Genomic DNA, 18,011 nt, shown 5'->3' on the forward strand with positions numbered 1-18,011 from the left:
ACAGCATTAAGTTGTGGTTGAATGAATGATACGAAATTGACTTTCCAAATTCAAATTGATTAGAATCAGAAAAGACAAAGATTGGACATATTGATAGCCTTTGAACCAACACACTAATGTATAGTTCGGATGTTCATCTTGTTGAAGATTGGATTAATGCTATTAATTGTCAAAGGTTCATTTGTTAGCTCAAAACTACGACTACTTAGGAAACAACAAATGGATTGAACCCTAGTCAACTCAAAAACAACAAAAGGGTTACGTAAGATTTGTTTACTTCTCCAAATTAAAATTGCAAGATTTGAGTGATGACTGTAGAATTTACTTTTAGTTTCACTTAATTATAGTTATTCCATTAGATACTTCTATACTTAAACAATATTTGAATAACTGAGACATCAAACAATCTGATTAGTTTGAATGTTACTATGCATAAACAAAGATTAGATGAAACAACATAAAAAAGAATAGATGGATGAAGAAACGTATAAACAATCAATGTTTATTATTGTCCAAGATTCCACGCCCACTAAGATATGTAGCAGCCACGTTAGTTGTAACGCACCCACAGATTTCATTACTATGAACTCGACAAATTGTAATTGAATTACTTGTGGCTGGTTCAGGTCAAAAGAAAGCATCTTAAATTTTATAAAATGTGGTAATGGTGACAATAATAATAGGTTTCTTCATTTGTGCCTCTGCCGCCGAGTTATTAGCTTGACAAGTAGAAGCAGAACTGTAAATGGCTTCCATCTCTAGAATTTGTGTTAATCTGAGTTGGCCCTCTCCCTCTTTAAGTTACATTACTATGCCTTTCATTGATTAATCTTCAAACACAGCTTACATAAGAGGAGAAGTGTTACTCTCTCTTCCTTTTTGTTTATCACTTTAATATTTTTATTAAAGTTGTTATATAAATTTTTCTAAAATCTATTTTCCCTTATTAATTAGTTGTTTTTATTTTAAATTAAAGATATAGTTAATAAAAATAATCAATATTATCATAAACTTTTAAAAGGACAAATAATAGAAACAAAAGTTATCTTGAAATATGACAGATAAAAAATGAAAGGAGTGATAACATTCTTATTAAAAATAAAAATATTGCTCATTAGATTTTATTATGTTTGTATATTTTGTATTTATTAAAATTAAATTACTAATATAGAAATTATAATTAAATTAATTAATTAATATATATATATAACAATAATAACATGATATATAATAGTATATATTATTATTAATTTCATATGCTAGTAAAATTATTTATCAATATTATATTATATTATAATTAACTTAAAATAGATATTTATATCAAGAATTTGATTTTTATTGCACAAAATTTATACTAACACCATGGTTAACAATTAAAGACTCATTTGTTTAAAGTTTTCACTCTGATATAATTTTAATGATCGAAGTTTACATTCTGATGATATAAAATGGAAGGTACAAAAAACTATATGTATGAAAATGGAAGGAAGAAAATCTTCTTTTAGTAAATGGTAGATCGTGTTTGGCTCTCTAATTACAACTATTCGATCAAATGTCGTTTGTTTTATAGTAACAAAATTTTGCTTTTCCATTTTGATTAATTGGAATTTGTATTGATGAAAAAATAAGTTCTAACCCTTATTTTAATATATTATTTATTATTAAAATAAAATTGATCCAAGTGTATTAAACGATGTGACTCTCATCTTTATTTAACGAATTTTATTTCTTATTTATGAAACTTAAATGAATTTAATTTAATAATAAAAACTATACTAAAAATTTGTTAAAAATATTATCATTAATGCTTTTGTAAATAAATAAATAAATATGTCTTCTTTTAAGTTTTGGGTTGTAAACTAGAACATTCCTAGGAAAGTAAATACCAGCTTGATCATGAAAAGTGTAGATCTCTACATCTGGAGCGATATCAAACACATATAAACCCCAAATATTTTAGTTTTTTGAAATTCTTATAATTTTTTGTTTATGTGTGAATTAATCTGCTTAACTTGCGTGATTAAAAGGTTATTTAATTAAGCTAAAATATTTTTAACAGTGCACATATTATATCCTGCTAAAGAAGTTAGATGATAAATAATAAAGACTAAAGACTCATCATCATTCTATAAGGATTGTTATTTAATTTAAATGGTCACTTCAATATTTTCTTAAAAAATTAAATACTTTTTATTTGTCTAAAATTTGTAATTATTTTTATATAGCTCTTTGTTTCAAATGATTTCACTCTAATTTCTCATTTTTATTTAGTCTTTTCATTAGCAATTTGTTAACTTGCTACATTATTTGTTTATATAATATCTGTAATTTATTTAATTAAAACATGACATAGATAGAATGTGTTATTAAAAACATAATAAATTTCATATTTTAGAACGATGTTTTAGATTATAAATTATAGATCACATGAGCATATAATAGAAAAAGTTAATAAATTCTTAACAGAAAATCATATATGAATTTTGAAAAGTAAATAATTGATTAAGTGATGTAAATTAAAAGAAATCAGAATAAAATAAAAGTTGAGTTTTGGATGATTACAGGGAAAGTTGAAGTGACGGATAGTGATCCAATGAGCAATATTTGAATATATTGGAGTAGGTGCTTCTAAAGCCAAACCGTCCATGTGGTGCCTCCTTCCTCGTTACACGAAGCTACCAAGAAAGACAATGCTCAACACTCAGTTGCCTCTACAAACACTACTAGGATTAGGATTTATGATAGTGCTTTTAATATATTGTTTTTTAGTCTCATTTTTTTTCCTCAGCTTTTTAAATAATTGAACTTAAAAGAAAATAATTATTTCATAAAAGGGGAAAAACTTAGATGAGTTTGTTTTAAAGGGTCAACAAATTAAGATTTATATAGTTTTAATTTAATTTATAAAAAAATTATTTTTTTATCTTATTTATCATTTTAATTTTTTTAACAATTTTTTCCTAAGTTACTTTTTATTCTCATGTTTCTCTTTATTAGAGATTCATTAATTTTTATATATTTTTTTGTTGTTGTCGTCGTCTGTCTACGTAACATCAAACATAACTCATGCAATATGACATGAAATTAACAAGATGTGAATGATGATATATATATATATATACCTTATTTATTTCATATTTTTAAATTTAATTTAAAATATTATATTCATATAACTTAAAATTTTATTTCAAAATATAAATAAAGAGAAGGATTTTCTAACATCAGTATAAGTATAAAAAAAAATTTATTCAATTTGAGTTTTTTTATTTAACTTACGTCTCACGATTAGTGAAGTAATAAATTATAACTCGTTATATATAAATTAAATAAAAAATTTAAATTAAGTATAAAAGTTTTGAGACTTACACTAGTGTAAGAAGATCCTACCCCTATAAATAATATAACACTATTAATAATATTTTTATTTATATTATATTTTAATTAAATTATGTGTCAATTTAAAAATTTTATGAAAAAAGTAGTTAATATTTCAAATTAATAAATAGTCTCAAATTTAAATATTTAAAAATATAATTAAGTTATATACTGGAAAGTAAAATTTTTTCATTCACATATATTCTACCTGACTCAAATGTATATAATTTTAAAAAAATCACAAATTTTTAAAGAATCAAAATCTTATTTAGATTTTTTTTAATTTTAATGTACATTAATTAAAGTAATTGTTTTTTCATCTTAATTTACTTAAAAATGGTGTTGTCTTAATAAGAGATTAGAAATGAAAGAAGATATGGTTCCTTTTGTTTCCATATGGGTGAAAAATTATTTTTATAAGGTAATTATTACGACATTTTATTTAAATTTTTTGAAAACAAATAAACAATAGAGAATAAAATAAATATATGATATTTATACATATCAAATGAAAAATTGTAATATTTAAGTAGAGCAACCAAAAATAAGCAAAAACAACATTTGAGGAGAAAAAAGTTTACAGTAAATAAAAAATTTATATAGGAAAGAAAAAAGTATACAATAAATAAACACGATATTTGAGGAGAAAATAAACGAAATACTAACACAACTTCTCGTCAATCTTTTAATCTTGTACAAGGGTAGATTAGTTAATTAAAAAAGTCTGACTATCATGCACATTGAATATTAAGGAATAATATTTATATAACTTTTTTTTTTCAGAAGAAGAATTCCTTGATAATATATTTATATACTTACACGTATCATTTTATATATTTATAAAATTTTAATCTATTTATATTTATATAATTTACATCACTTGATCAAATCTGACTAACTTCAAAACTTAGAAAGGTAATTCAAAATAGAGATATCCCGGGAAGCATTAAAGTCATTAAGGTTTCTTTTCTTTTTTTTATCTATCTTTCTTTTTCTTCTAATAAAATAGGCTAAAAAGTCTAAAAGAAACTACACATAACTCCTAAAAAATCCTGTGCTTAGAACATCAAGGCACAAAAAAGAAAGCAAGATAGTAGAGTCACATTAAAATAAGGGAAAATTAGCTCTTCTATACCTAGTTTAGGAATGAGATTAGACATTTTATATGAGCCTAATATCCTATTTATAGTCACTTTAGATCCAAACCACTTTATAACCTTTGTTTAGAATTATCTAAATAGATGTTCCATAGCTCAGCTTCTATAGGGAAGTAAAGGTTATTTTTTTATTAAAATTAGATAAAAATTATCTTTTACTATCACGAACTAAGCTTTTACAAGTAGTTTCACTTATTTAGGTGGATGAAATATCCATTTAACATAGTCTTATCATAGACCAGTTGATATAATTAGCTTGAGTAATAAATTTATTTTTAATTTAAAACATGTATTTACATCTTTAATTTAAGTAATTTTTATTTAAAATATTATTATTATCTTCTTTAATAAAATTAATAATTAAAATATTTAAATATTTTTTAAATTGAAGTAATAATAAATATACGAAAGATAAAAAAATACTTATATTTAAATAGTAAATTTAAGTCATTATTTTTTTATAAAAAATAATTTTAAAAACTATCTTAAATGAGCATTTTTAAGAATTATTATCTTATTTGTTATGTCACATTATTTCTCATACATTAATCTTTTTTCTTTTGTTATTTTTTATTCCTTACAAATATCATTTCCTTATTATAATTTCAAATATAATTTAAATTAAATTTTAATATACTATGTTAAATTAAAAATTCTCTCTAATGAATATTGATTTTTAAAATTTTTATAATTGTAATCAATCTTAATTTAAATGTATTTAGTTATTAATTTTTAACATGTTATATTAATAAAGATTAAAAATATTTTAAATGTTGATTATTCCATTTTTTTATTTATAAAATATTATCTCTTGAATTTAATCATCTTGAATATTATAAAACTTTTATTATTAATAATAATAAAATTTTAATTTATAGAACTTGTTCAAATTTAAAATAATCATATAATATAATTTTTGCTTTTTATTAAAACAAATAACTTAATACTTATGAAGTACACAAAAAAACTACTAGTTTAATTTAAAATACTTATTCAGTTTGTATATTCTTTTAATTATATAATTGCATATTTTGACCCAAAAAAACTAGCATAAAGCATGTTTAATTTATATTATTTTTATTTTTAAAAATAAAAAACTATTTTTAAAATAAAAAGTAAACATACTCTTATTCATTAGCTTTAGTTCGTATGAGTGCCAAATTTAACAATTAATTACCGACACCCAATCAACATCAACGTACATTCTCATACATTATTTGATTTGCTAAATGAAAGAAATTTATGAAACGAATCTAATACTCAGTATACCTAGTGAAATAAAATGTATCTTTATAAAAGCTATATCCATAAGCTTTCTTCCCTTAAATATATGGAGGCCAGAGTGTGTTAATGCTATCGGCACCAAGCAAGGTCTTCTTTTTCTCCAACTCTTAAATTTGTTACTGTTTAAAATCTGATATATCTTTTTTATAATTTTCGCTAAACATTGCCATTAATGGTAATGAGTTTAGTTCTTGTACTGGAAGACAAAAATCTATCACATTTTGAATTAGAATGAACCCGAATACAATCATGTGTACAACAGAATCCAATCAGGTGTATTACAAACCAAGTAGAGGTAGATCCTATGGCCTATTGTTCGGAGAGAAATATAATCAACGGTATTAACAATGAGACTCTAATGTCTGTCCGTTACTCGCATGGACCAGGGCTTAGCACAGTTACACAGTTTGACTGTTGATCTTCTAGATCTTCCATTCCAGCTATTTTTTATAATAAAGAATTTATTAAGAAAGAAGTGTAAGCTACAAGAGCAAGAGAATAAGAAATCCTCAGAAATTATATCAATTCAACACAAATTCCTCAAGAAATATAATTTTATTGGAGCAATTAATATGTTTACAGCTGCATCATTTTACTGTTCTTGCTACATGTAATGTACTATATTTATTTTCAAACCCCTTCCTCGCTTCTCATCCCAAACAACAAACCTGAATTCCGAAAAAGGAAACAAGAGGGCTACTGTTCAAAAAAACTAATGGCCATAAATTTTGATAATACTTTTTAATGAAAGATTTCCTCTTTTGATTCCATAAACATTTGCCAAAGCATTAAGCCAAGTGAATGGTAAAATTGTGACAACAGGTTCACCTAATTGACCACCGCTAACTTCATATGCATTAAATTACTGGGCATCACAACAAACTAGCAAAATAATAACGAAGAACCATAAGATTTTAAAATATTTGTTGGTTAAAAGGGAACAGTTACTCTTGTCGTAAGATACATTAAATCAATTTTGAAGTTGCAAAAGAATGTAAATAAATAATGACTCAAAATGTACATTACCTGAAAACTCCAAGAAAATAGCAATTTAACTCAAACAGTCAAATAAGCCGTGCCTTTTTAAGGTCAGAAACAACTCCATGATCTTCAGTGCTCCTCTCATTGTATAATACCTGCAAAAGGACAGTTACTTTTTCTTTTTCAAGGCAAATAAATGAAAAAAAAGAAAATGTCTGATGGCAAGTACCTTATCTATGATTCCATACTCAACAGCTTCACTAGGGGTGAAATACTTCGGACGCTGAATATCAGCTTCAATCTGCTCAGGTGACATTTTAGTATGCTTTGCATACAATTTAACCTTGAAAAAATTACAGTGTGATGTGAGTTGCTACAATAATTTTTCAGTTAGTATACAATGGGTAAAACCTACCACTCATAAGAGTCCATTTTAAATAAAAAAAAGATGTACGAGTCATTGTTAAGCTCAAATATAACATGAATTCATAATTCATAATCCCAAGCTTTGTGGTTGAGAGAAGCCAACAAATGTTTGGCTAGTGCTCAACAACTGATATTTTAAGGAGAATACAAACACAGAAGTATGCATTGGTCCTCATAAATTTACAGATAACAATGATCAATTATAACTGAAACTTAACTAAAGAAAAATAGATTGAAGTACTTACCATTTCTGTCTTTAAATTATTGACTTCTTTTCTCGCAAGGTTAACATCTGTTGCTTGACCTTGAAACCTTGCTATTGGCTGCAAATTGAAAATTAACCAAGTTAACATGTTTGGATAAAAGATCCCCAAAAGACATGATAAACTAAGTAAAGGAAGCGATAGATACAACAACATTCATGTGCTAGCACCCAACAACTTGAACTTGTATAGTTGGTTCATGACAGTAAGACATTGTCGAGAACATACCTGTCTTATCATTATTGTTGATGATGGTAAAGAAGAACGGTTTCCCGGTGCACCAGAAGCCAAAAGTAAGGCAGCTTCTCCCCAAGCATTACCAACACAAAGAGTAAAAATAGGAGGCTTGACATACCTGTAGCAGAACAACATAGCTAGGTTTACAAAAACAAACTTTCTATGGGGAAATCTTGAAGTTGTGAAAATGTTATACAGTAAAAAGTCAATGTCTTCTCTTTAGGGGTGGGGTTATGCACAAACAGTAAAAATAGCTGTTCCATTAAAAAATATTTGGCATCCTGTACATTTAAAATATAATACATATTAACATCATATTGTAACATTCAAGGGCAGAAATATTAATCCAGAAAATGAGGGAGAGAGACAAGGGATGCAGATGCAGTACATCAAAACTTGGGAAAAATATTGTCAAATACAGATTCAGCATTTAGGGACATCATAGACAGAGTTCATGATAAAACAAATCTTGGAAATTCACAACAAACTCTAAACTGGGTCAGTTGACAATGCTCAGAAAACACCACCTTAAGAAAAAGAGTTAATTTAGTTATCTGACAGTCAATTGAAACCCTTGATATAATTTAGGGATCATCAAAGGTACCAAACAAAAGTCAACACCAGCTAGATAATTACTTTCAATGGAAAAATACCCAGTGCATATTATAGGCAATGCCACTCAGACTGCTGCCCTACAGAAGAGAGGGACTTGTGCAGGTTTCTACTTATTAACTAAAAGCAGAGTTGCAGTACCCAGGTAAGCACTCCCAACCCAAGGACTTCTCCACCGTACAACTTACCACATGTGATGTAAGGTGAAGCAAAGAAAATAAACAGAGAGTAGTTAAACTTCTTTTTCCCATTTAAATGCACCAGTGTAGTATATAGTTTAAAAGCCCAACATACGTAAGAGAAAGAAAACAAATGACACGACTACAGAAAGCATAGTGATAAATTGATAATAACCTCATCACATCATAAATTGCAAAGGCCTCAGTCTCATAACCCAACTTCTCACCTCCCTGAAATAAGGAAACAAAGTTCGATTAAACAAATGGATGTTTTCAAGGAGATAGTGGCACCATAATTCTTGAATTTTATGAACACTATTTACAGTTATGAAGTAGTCAGAAATGAAAGCACTATAGCATAACAGTTCAGATTGATTCATGTAGCCACCTCCTAGTGGAATAAGGCTGGGTTGTTGCTTCTGCTATTGTTGTATATGACATTCTCATAAATCTGGGTGGCTTTGTGCTCATAATTCAACCTTTACATTTGATACACGAAAAAACATAGAACTAGTTTGGATAAATATCTCAACAAACACTTATAGGAGAACAAAATAAAACGAATCAAACTTCTTGCATAAGTTAAAATTAACTTATACACCTCAACTTTTCAGAAGCTTCGCTCATTTGAACTTAACAAATCTTGACATTTTTGCCTTAAAAAGGCCTTAACAGTGGGGTTTTACAATTAAAAGGCCCCCATGAGCCAGAAACTAATCCAAACTGGTACTAGCATAGGCTAGGTTAGACCCCTGCCCAATGCTTGCACCTGGTACTAGCATAGGCTAGGTTAGACTCAGCTCAAGAGTTGTAGCTTCTGTATACTATATCTCAATCTACTGAGACCATGGACTAGTGCATTCATCAACACCTCTATTCACAAGTATTGCTAGTGTGCATGTTTACAGGAATCACAACAAAAAAGCAACTTTCATAAACATTGTGCTTATCACAATTTACATCAATATGCATTTCAAAAGTTGAGATTCCACATCCACTACAAATATGATCAAAATAAAGTTTATAAAGGTTTAATCAATCCTCACATGAGCTAACTTTAAGGACTGAGTTAAATAAAGCCCAGATTCAACACTGTCAAAAAAATAAACTGTCACCAAGGATTTTCCTGGTACAATTAACCTATGGGTCCTAACCTTGTGAATTTTCTAATGCAACCTACCTGCACCTGCAGCTTTCTCAATGTAGGATACATGGTCCCCCAACTTTCTCAGTACAGTAAAAAAAAAAAAAAAAGCTCTAATATCTCTCTACACTCCAAATGTTCAATCCTAAGCATAAGGAAAGTGTGTTCAGATCCCACATTGATTATGGATCTAGCCAAAGTAGAGCAAATCCTTATCATACAAGTTTTTAGGGTTGAGTTAGGTCAAACTTAATTTTAAAATGGTATTAGAGCTGTTGAGAGAGAAAATATTGAATCTGTGTGTTTAGGGCATAGCGGAATTATTCCAATGTATAGAGAAGAGTAAATAATTACAAGATATACAGTTACTATATTTATAAGATTTTAACACTCCTCCTCAAGCTGGAGCATATAGGTCATATGCACCAAGCTTGTTACATACGTAGTTAATCCGAGGACCCCTTAGTGACTTAGTAAAGATCTTTACTAGTTGTTCATAGGAATTGACAAAACTAGTAGATATTTCTCCGGATATGACTTTCTCTCTGACAAAGTGACAATCAACTTCAATGTGCTTTGTCCTCTCATGGAATACTGGATTTGAGGCAATATGCATAGCGACTTGATTATCACATATAAGTGACATGTGTGACCTCTCCAAACTTTAGTTTTTGAAGCAACTGTTTGAGCCATATAAGCTCTTGACTCGCTATAGCCATAGCTCGATGCTCTGCTTCCGCACTGTACCGGGCTACAACATTTTGCTTCTTACTTTTCCAAGAGACAAGATTATCTCTGACAAATATACAAAATCCAGAGGTGGACCTTCTATTTACAGGAGATCCTGCCCAATCTGCATCAGAATATCCCACAACTCGAGTGTGTCCTTTGTCTTCATACAAAAGACCCTTTCCTGGAGCTCCTTTTGATGTATCGAACAATGTGAATCACTGCATCCCAATGTTCCTTACATGGAGAGTTGAGGAATTGACTTACTACACTTGCGAATGAGATATCTGGACAGGTAACAGTGAGGTAGTTCAGCTTTCCTACTAACCATCTGTAACTTTCAGGATCTAGAAGAGGCTCCCCCTGATTTGGCAGGAGCTTGACATTGGGATCCATGGGAGTGTCGACTGGCTTAGAAGTTAACATTCCTATTTCTTCCAAAATATCCATTGCATACTTCCTTTAGAAAATGATGATCCTATTTTTGGACTGTGCTACTTCTATTCCCAAAAAATATTTGAGTTTGCCAAAATCCTTTGTCTGAAAATGTTTGAAGAGGTGTTGCTTCACCTGTACGATGCCCTGATGGTCACTACCTGTGATGACAATGTCATCAACATAAACAACCAAGTAGATGCAACCGGTAGGGGAGTGACGATAGAAGACAGAATGGTCAGCCTCACTCCGAGTCATGCCAAACTGTTGAATCACAATAGTGAATCTGCTAAACCATGCTTTGGGTGACTGCTTAAGGCCATATAAAGATTTTCGCAATCGACATACAAGACCAGAGGACTCCCCCTGAGCAACAAAGCAAGGCAGTTGCTCCATGTAGCCTTCCTCAAGCAAATCACCATGTAAGAAAGCATTCTTGATATCCAACTAATAGAGAGACCAATGATGTATGGCAGCAATGAATAAGAATAGTCGCACAGAGGGCAATTTGGCCACAAAAGAGAAGGTGTCGCCATAATCTAACCCGAAGATTTGAGTATAGCCTTTGGCAACGAAACGGGCCTTAAGCCGATCAACCTTATTGTCTGGACCAACCTTGACTGTATACACCCACCGACAATCAACAACTGACTTCCCTAGTGGTAGAGGAACGAGGTCCCAAGTCCCACTGTTCTGTAATGCACACATCTCGTCTAGCATAGCTTGTTTCCACCCGGGATGAAAAAATGCATCACTTGCACTTTTAGGAATAGAAACAGAGGACAAGGAAGAAAGGCAAGAATAATAGGAAGGAGAAATACGATGATAACTTAAAGAAATATAATGAGGAGAAGGATTACGAGTAAAACGTATACCTTTTCGAATGGCAATGGGAATGTCAGATTCAGAGGGCGGGACCGGAAGATGAGGCGAAAGAGGTGGCTCTAAAGGTTAGTCCATGGTGTTGTCAGTGCTCGGTGGCTCCAAAACAAGACGAGTACGACGCTGATATACCTGCAAGGGTGGAGGAGACGGGTGTGGAGGCGATGGAGACGTCTCTGGAGGACAGAAAAGGATTGAACTAGGGGCAGTCGTGGACGGAGAAGACTCGAGTGTAGATGTTCTAGGTTCAAAGCATGGAATGGACTCGAAGAAAATAACATCAGCAAAAATGAAATACCTGAGAAGAGTAGGGGAATAACACTTGTATCCTTTTTAAGACTGTGGGTACTCGAGAAAAACACACTTATGAGACCGAAGAGAGAGCTTGTCAATGTCAGGACCAAGATCATCAGCAAAACATGTAGAACCAAAAACCCGAGGGGGTAAAGGATTAAGAGAGTGGTGGGGTTATAGAACTTGATGAGGGATTTTACCTTGTAAAACAAAGGAAGGCAGGCGGTTAATGAGATAATATGCAGTGAGTACCGCATCACCCCAAAACTGATGAAGAACATGAGAGTGGAGAAGAAGAGTCCAGGTGGTCTCAAGTAGATGCCTATTTTTTCGTTTTGCAACTCCATTCTATTGGGGGGTATGAGGACAAGATGTTTGATGTAACACACCATGTGATGCTATAAAAGTGTGAAAAACCAAAGCTGAAGAGTCAATAGGAATGGGAAGCAAAGGCTCAGAGGAGGATTTGGGGGGCACACGGAGGAGGGTTGCCCAGGTACTGTCCATAGTAGCTTCTGTGAAGCTCTTCAGGATCTGATCACGAACATGAGAATATTATGAGGGCAGACCGTATAAAGCCAAGGACATGAAAAACTTCTTGCGATTGTCAAGTTCTGCATCTAGAGTGGCAGCTGGAGGAAGCAATTCATTGAACTCACAAAGAAGGCTTGATACCGAGTCAAGATAGGTCGACATAGAATCCTTAATCTGATGGGCACTAAGAACAGTCATGAGGTCTTCACAAACTTGATAGAGTCGCCGAGAATTATTTGTAAAGAGTTGTTGGGCTTGTGTCCAAACAGCTTTGCAAGTTTTGTGAGTGCGAAAGACATCACGAAGAGATGGGTGAATGGTGGCTCCGATGATACAGCAAAGATGGGCGTCAACCTTTTTCCACAAAGGACGGTCGGCCTCTGGGATGTCATTTGCTGTTTGGGTGAGATGTGTCTCATAACCCTGTCCGACAAGCCAAAGTTCAACGTGAGAAGTCCAGGAGGAGTAATGCTCACCGTCCAACTGCTCAGAAGAAAGAGGTGCAGTGACATGGTTGGTAAAAATCTGGGTATCAGGTTTTGAAGTGCTAGAGGCAGCCATTGATCAGTGAGAAGAGAGAGAAAATGCCCAAACAGCAGCAAAAAAAGCAAAACAAGGGGGAATAAATGTCCAAACAACTAACTGAGGCCGAATACAGGTAGAGGAGAGAGGGGCAAGCAAACCCAGTCGACGGCGTCAGGAAAGGATGCCGGACGCGCCGTCACGTGCAGAGAGAGAAGGCAACGCGTTAGAAAACTTGAGGAAAAGGCGGCGCGTGGGGGCGCGTGAGGGCTCCGATGAAGGCGCGGTCAGCGGGGTTTGGCCAATCTGACAAGGGCGATCACGACAGCGGGGTTTTCGCAGTGATAGGAGGTTGGACAGCAGCAGCAGCGACGGCAGTGCCGGAACAGTGGCGGCGGTGCCGTAAAAAAAAAGGCACCAGTGAACAGTGGGTCCACCAGGAAAGAAAACGTATTAGGGTTGCCTCTCTAGACTCTAGATACTATGTTGAGAGAGAAAATATTGAATCTGTGTGTTTAGGGCACAGTGGAGTTATTCCAATTTATAGAGAAGAGTAAATAATTACAAGATATATAGTTACTATATTTACAAGATTCTAATAGATTCTAACAAGAGCATATCAAAGATCTGATATTAGGTTACCCCTTGAGTTAAAATAAAAAGATCAACCCGACCTCACGGATTTTTCGAGCGCAATTAACCAAGGCACGAGGAAGGTGTGTTAAGGTCCCACATTCACTACAGATATGACCAAATCAAAGTTTATAAAGACTAAAGCAATCTTCACCTTGTGAAATAACTTTTAAGGTTGAGTTAGGCCAAATCCAATTTTAAGATAAAATAACAAGATTAATGATTAATTATGTCTTGCAATTTCTTGGGCTAACATTAGGACAAGCAATTGAAAAGGGGAACCCCAAAAGGATATTTTTATCAAGGTGCATCACAGTAGGGAATAATATTAAAAAACAACCCTTATTAATTCCTAAGATAAATGCATTTACATTTTATTTTAAATCCAAGTTTATTTCCAATGAAGTTGCATAATCTAATATATCAGATATGCACACAACCTAGATTCCTCCCTCTTCATATTCTATTCCCTCTTACAACACCTCATCCTACATCCAGCAAACCCTGTTATATGCACTTCAGTCACAAGACAAATGTTTAAGATAAATCAGTATACATTGAGAAGTGAGAAGGCCTATTTCTCATGGAGAAGACAATATACTAGTCTGTAAGCATTGAGAAATATTACTTACCTTAGTTGTCCCAGTGGAATTTATGTATAGGTAAATAGGCTTTTCATCATCTTCAAATTGAAGGTACAGAAATTCAGCTAGTATCAACTCAGTGACAGATGGAACAAGAGACATGCCCAAATAAACAATTCGATTTTTGAACAAATACGAAGCTAGGTCTGGTGGAGGTTGCTCCTCTGCACTTCCTCTTGTAAAAGGAATAACCTATCCAAAGACACTAAAATGAGCATCAAGCCTGCAAAAGCGGTATGGATTGGGTTGCAATGTGCCATAAAAAATGTACATATAAGTATACCACTTATTTGCTTAATATATAAATCATGCACAAACAACTTTATACTTCAAAAAGGAATCATGTAAGTTATGAAATGAAACACTGCACAGCGATGACTAAACAACTTGTATATAACAACATTGATCTACATACATCAGTCTCTTTTTGACAAAAGAAAAACAAAAAAGAACAATGAGATGTGTACTTTAAACAAAGCATCAAACAAAGACAAATAAATTAGGAAAAAAAATAAAGTACTCCATCCTCTCCACATATCCACAGAAAAAACCCTGAAGAAACTGTCCACTGACCACCAATAGAACCCCAGAAAAGAAAAGAAATTCAATCCCATATCAAGTACAAGGAAAAATACAAAGAAATCTAAGAACAGTTGTGTAGCAGACTAAAATATACTTTAACCCCCCTTCCCCCTTCCCCCATCCCATTGTGCCTAAACATCTCATACAAAATAAAATAATATACCACAATACAAACTTAAGGCACGCCACATGCCCAAGATTGCCTTGGGTAGAGGAAATTTATACCAAAATTGCAGATCGGTTCTGAGAAGAAAAGCGTTCAAATTTGCATTTTTCCATTTTATATTGATTGATGTAGACTACTTTCAGTTGATGGCAAGATAAAGCATTTATGAATTTCAGTTCCTGGCCTCTTCATTTTGATTTTGAAAAGATGTCCATTGCTCTGGCTGAGAAGATCAGTATCTTTTATGCCCAAAGAAAATGAATTGAGGAGTCAAAAACACATGACAATGAACGCCTTTATAAAACAAGTCAGCAACTTTATTACACACCAATAGCTCTTTTCACTCAATACACTCTTGGCATCTTGGGAATGCCCTTTCTAGCTCAGGAAAAGCATGCCCCCATCATCTTATTCATAAGAGTAAAAAAAATCCACTAACAGTCCATCCATCTAACTTTGCTGGGGGTAAATGGAGTAAAAATAAACAGACTGTAAAAGAATTACTAGTTGTCACCCATTGGGATTCTTAGCAGCTAGCTAGTAGTTTAGGGTTTCTGAAAATTGAACACCATAATCTTTTACTAGTACATTGTGATCACAGAATGAGTAGTTAATTTATATGGAAAATCAATGCAAGAAAGTCAAATATTTTACTATTTTGTTTTTATTATGTTGACATTTTTCTTCGATAAGGTGTGCGCAATGCACTTTTTGGTGCCTCTGCTTCAAGCATTAAGGTGGCACGAGGTAGACATGCTAGAACAAGACAAAACATAAAATACGAGTTCTAATATATGTTTGGTTTAAAAAATAAAATAGAACAAAACACATGATTGAAAAATGGTATATTTTGATTCCACTAAAAAGGGTAGAACCAAGGAGAGCAATAAAAGGATGTTGTATTCCATTCTATCCACACTCCAAACACTATCTAAAACTCCATGGGCCTTTAAGGTACTTTTTTCCTTTGACTACCTTTTACAGGATGTTTGGAGGAATTCCAAATTTGATATGGAATTCATTCATTTTATGGTTCAAGATGTTATTGTTGAAGTTAGTATAGGAACCCAATAAGTATTCAGGTGATCAGGTGCGGTGCCACATTATGGCTAAGGGATGGCTACCCCAAAAGTTTTTCAAATTATTTGGGTTAACTATAATGAATATGGTTAGCTACGCCAAAACTTTAATCTTGTTCTTTCATTGATCTTATAGCTTGCCTACTCAAAGAAATATTTTCTAGTTCTGCTTCAGAGAAAGCTATTTCCGATAAAATGTGATTAAGATTATTGGCATCAACTATTCACAGATAAACTTAAAATCCCCGGTTTGCATCCTGCACAACTCGGTTCTAAACAACCTTAGCCATCACCAAAACCATCCCACCTCTTTTTCAGTGTATACACAACTCGCGTCCAAGTTGTATAAATTACATATCCCAACCTTTTTTCCGAGCAAAACAAAATCTATAAACCCTACAACCTTCTACGGCTTGTTTATAAATTTAATGTTTAAAGCTATAAATCCACACTCGAAATTGTTACAGTATGTATAGACAGTTGATGTGTATTCACGCCAATCTCTTATCCAATCCCAAATCAGTAATAGAAACGGGAATGTGAAACTTCGAAAAGAGTTAAAAGAGAGTACCATAGTAACGACCCCCCGTTTAGGTTTGGAAGCAGGAAACGACGCTGGATTGAGGGACGACGGTCGGAGCTTGTGGCCAGAGAAGAGGGAGGAGGAACTGCTGATTCCGGCGAGAGGAGCAACGAAATTGGTGGAGAGAGAAGTCCTGAAGGAAGAGGAGGAGTTGATGGCTCTGACAGGGGTGGGGGTTATGGTCCGAGATGAAGAAGGCAATGCCATTGCCAACATTGGCTTGTTTAGTGCGAAGCTAGAAGCTGTGGTGGCAACCTCCATTGTCAATCAGAGAGTGAGAAGACGAAAACTAAGCCACTAAGCCAAAACTTTTAAATGGGTATCCTTGGGTTGGGCCTCTTGGATTATAGCCCAGTCTAAAAGATTTTTGTCTTCTTGGATCACAGCCCAGTTTAATCTTTTTGGGAGTTTTTCATTTCACAGTTACAGCCTTCCCTTCAAGACGGATACGCTCATGCACGTTTATATTTTGTTTGACCCAAAAAACACAAGATATTTGCTTATTTAAACATCTATTATTGTTGACAAAAAAAAATCTATTATTGAATTGGACCAAAAACCAAAATCTACTATTGAAAAAAAAACTACTTATTCTATTATTTTTATAAAAAAAAAAAACGATTTATAGCATAAATTTAGTGATGTAACTTATTGGGATAAATTTAAAATAAGTTAAATTAATAAATTTATCTAGTAACTTTTGTATTTGTTTTAATTTTTAGTTAATAAAATTTTTTTTCCACATAGGTTATGTATATTTTATATCTATTTTAAGATAGTCTTTTTTAAGCTGACAATTATTGTTAGTAACAATTTAATCTTACTTACCACTAATTGTGTTAGTTATGACTAGGTAGGATCTAAGTTTGTAATTTAATGAATATTTGATGAGTGATGGTTAAATTAATTTTTAATAAAAAAATTAAAATTATAAATTTAGAGTTTCTAATCTCATAATTTTTTCTTGAGCTTCCATTATTACAAATGAAATTAACAAGTCAGTCTACTATCTCTTGATCTATTAGCTTTTAACTGCTTCTCTTGTTTTACTAACTCTTTTTCCTTCCTCACAATTTCTCCTGCAAAGAGATACTTGAATCAAGGTACCACCGAAGAAAAGTTTCACATGCTCCTCTTCTTCTTTATTCATTTTCTCTTTTAGCTCTACAATTTCACCTAAGTAGTGGTTTACTAACAACTCCAACCAGCTTCACAACATTCATGTTATTAATGGTGTTGTTAACTTAGTCTTTATTATTATTTTGAAGAT

General features: G+C 32.3%; 1 protein-coding gene across 4 annotated transcripts; it reads right to left on the reverse strand.

The window, feature by feature from the left end:
* Window positions 1–5,859: 5,859 nt before the first annotated feature.
* On the reverse strand, window positions 5,860–17,023 carry LOC113849378 (ATP-dependent Clp protease proteolytic subunit-related protein 4, chloroplastic). Of its 4 annotated transcripts, none has more exons than XM_027479256.1 (9): window positions 16,730–17,017; window positions 14,320–14,523; window positions 8,690–8,745; window positions 7,715–7,841; window positions 7,469–7,546; window positions 7,027–7,140; window positions 6,843–6,952; window positions 6,657–6,658; window positions 6,017–6,256 (listed from the first exon to the last, which is right to left on the reverse strand). In XM_027479256.1, the coding sequence occupies exons 1-7, from the start codon at window positions 17,000–17,002 to the stop codon at window positions 6,881–6,883; spliced, it is 924 nt and encodes a 307-aa protein (XP_027335057.1). In that variant the 5' UTR covers window positions 17,003–17,017; the 3' UTR covers window positions 6,017–6,256; window positions 6,657–6,658; window positions 6,843–6,880. The 4 variants fall into 4 exon arrangements, 3 of the variants coding, with proteins under 3 accessions (XP_027335056.1, XP_027335057.1, XP_027335059.1); XR_003502093.1 differs by having other exon boundaries at window positions 6,075–6,256; window positions 6,645–6,698; window positions 16,730–17,009; XM_027479255.1 differs by lacking the exon at window positions 6,657–6,658 and having other exon boundaries at window positions 5,860–6,256; window positions 16,730–17,023.
* Between the last annotated feature and the right edge of the window lie 988 nt (window positions 17,024–18,011).

Source organism: Abrus precatorius, unplaced genomic scaffold, assembly GCF_003935025.1.
Source record: "Abrus precatorius isolate BTA unplaced genomic scaffold, Abrus_2018 Scaffold9, whole genome shotgun sequence".
Taxonomy (NCBI): domain Eukaryota; kingdom Viridiplantae; phylum Streptophyta; class Magnoliopsida; order Fabales; family Fabaceae; genus Abrus; species Abrus precatorius.

Bases quoted from the DNA above. Each gene is read 5' to 3' on its own strand.
- LOC113849378 (XM_027479255.1), bottom strand. From the start codon at position 17,002: ATGGAGGTTGCCACCACAGCTTCTAGCTTCGCACTAAACAAGCCAATG. The intron at 7,842-8,689 runs GTTATTATCAAT...GTTCTGCTACAG, and splicing joins GCAATTTATGATGTGATGAG to GTATGTCAAGCCTCCTATTT. The intron at 7,141-7,468 runs GTAAGTACTTCA...AATTTTTTCAAG, and splicing joins ATAATTTAAAGACAGAAATG to GTTAAATTGTATGCAAAGCA.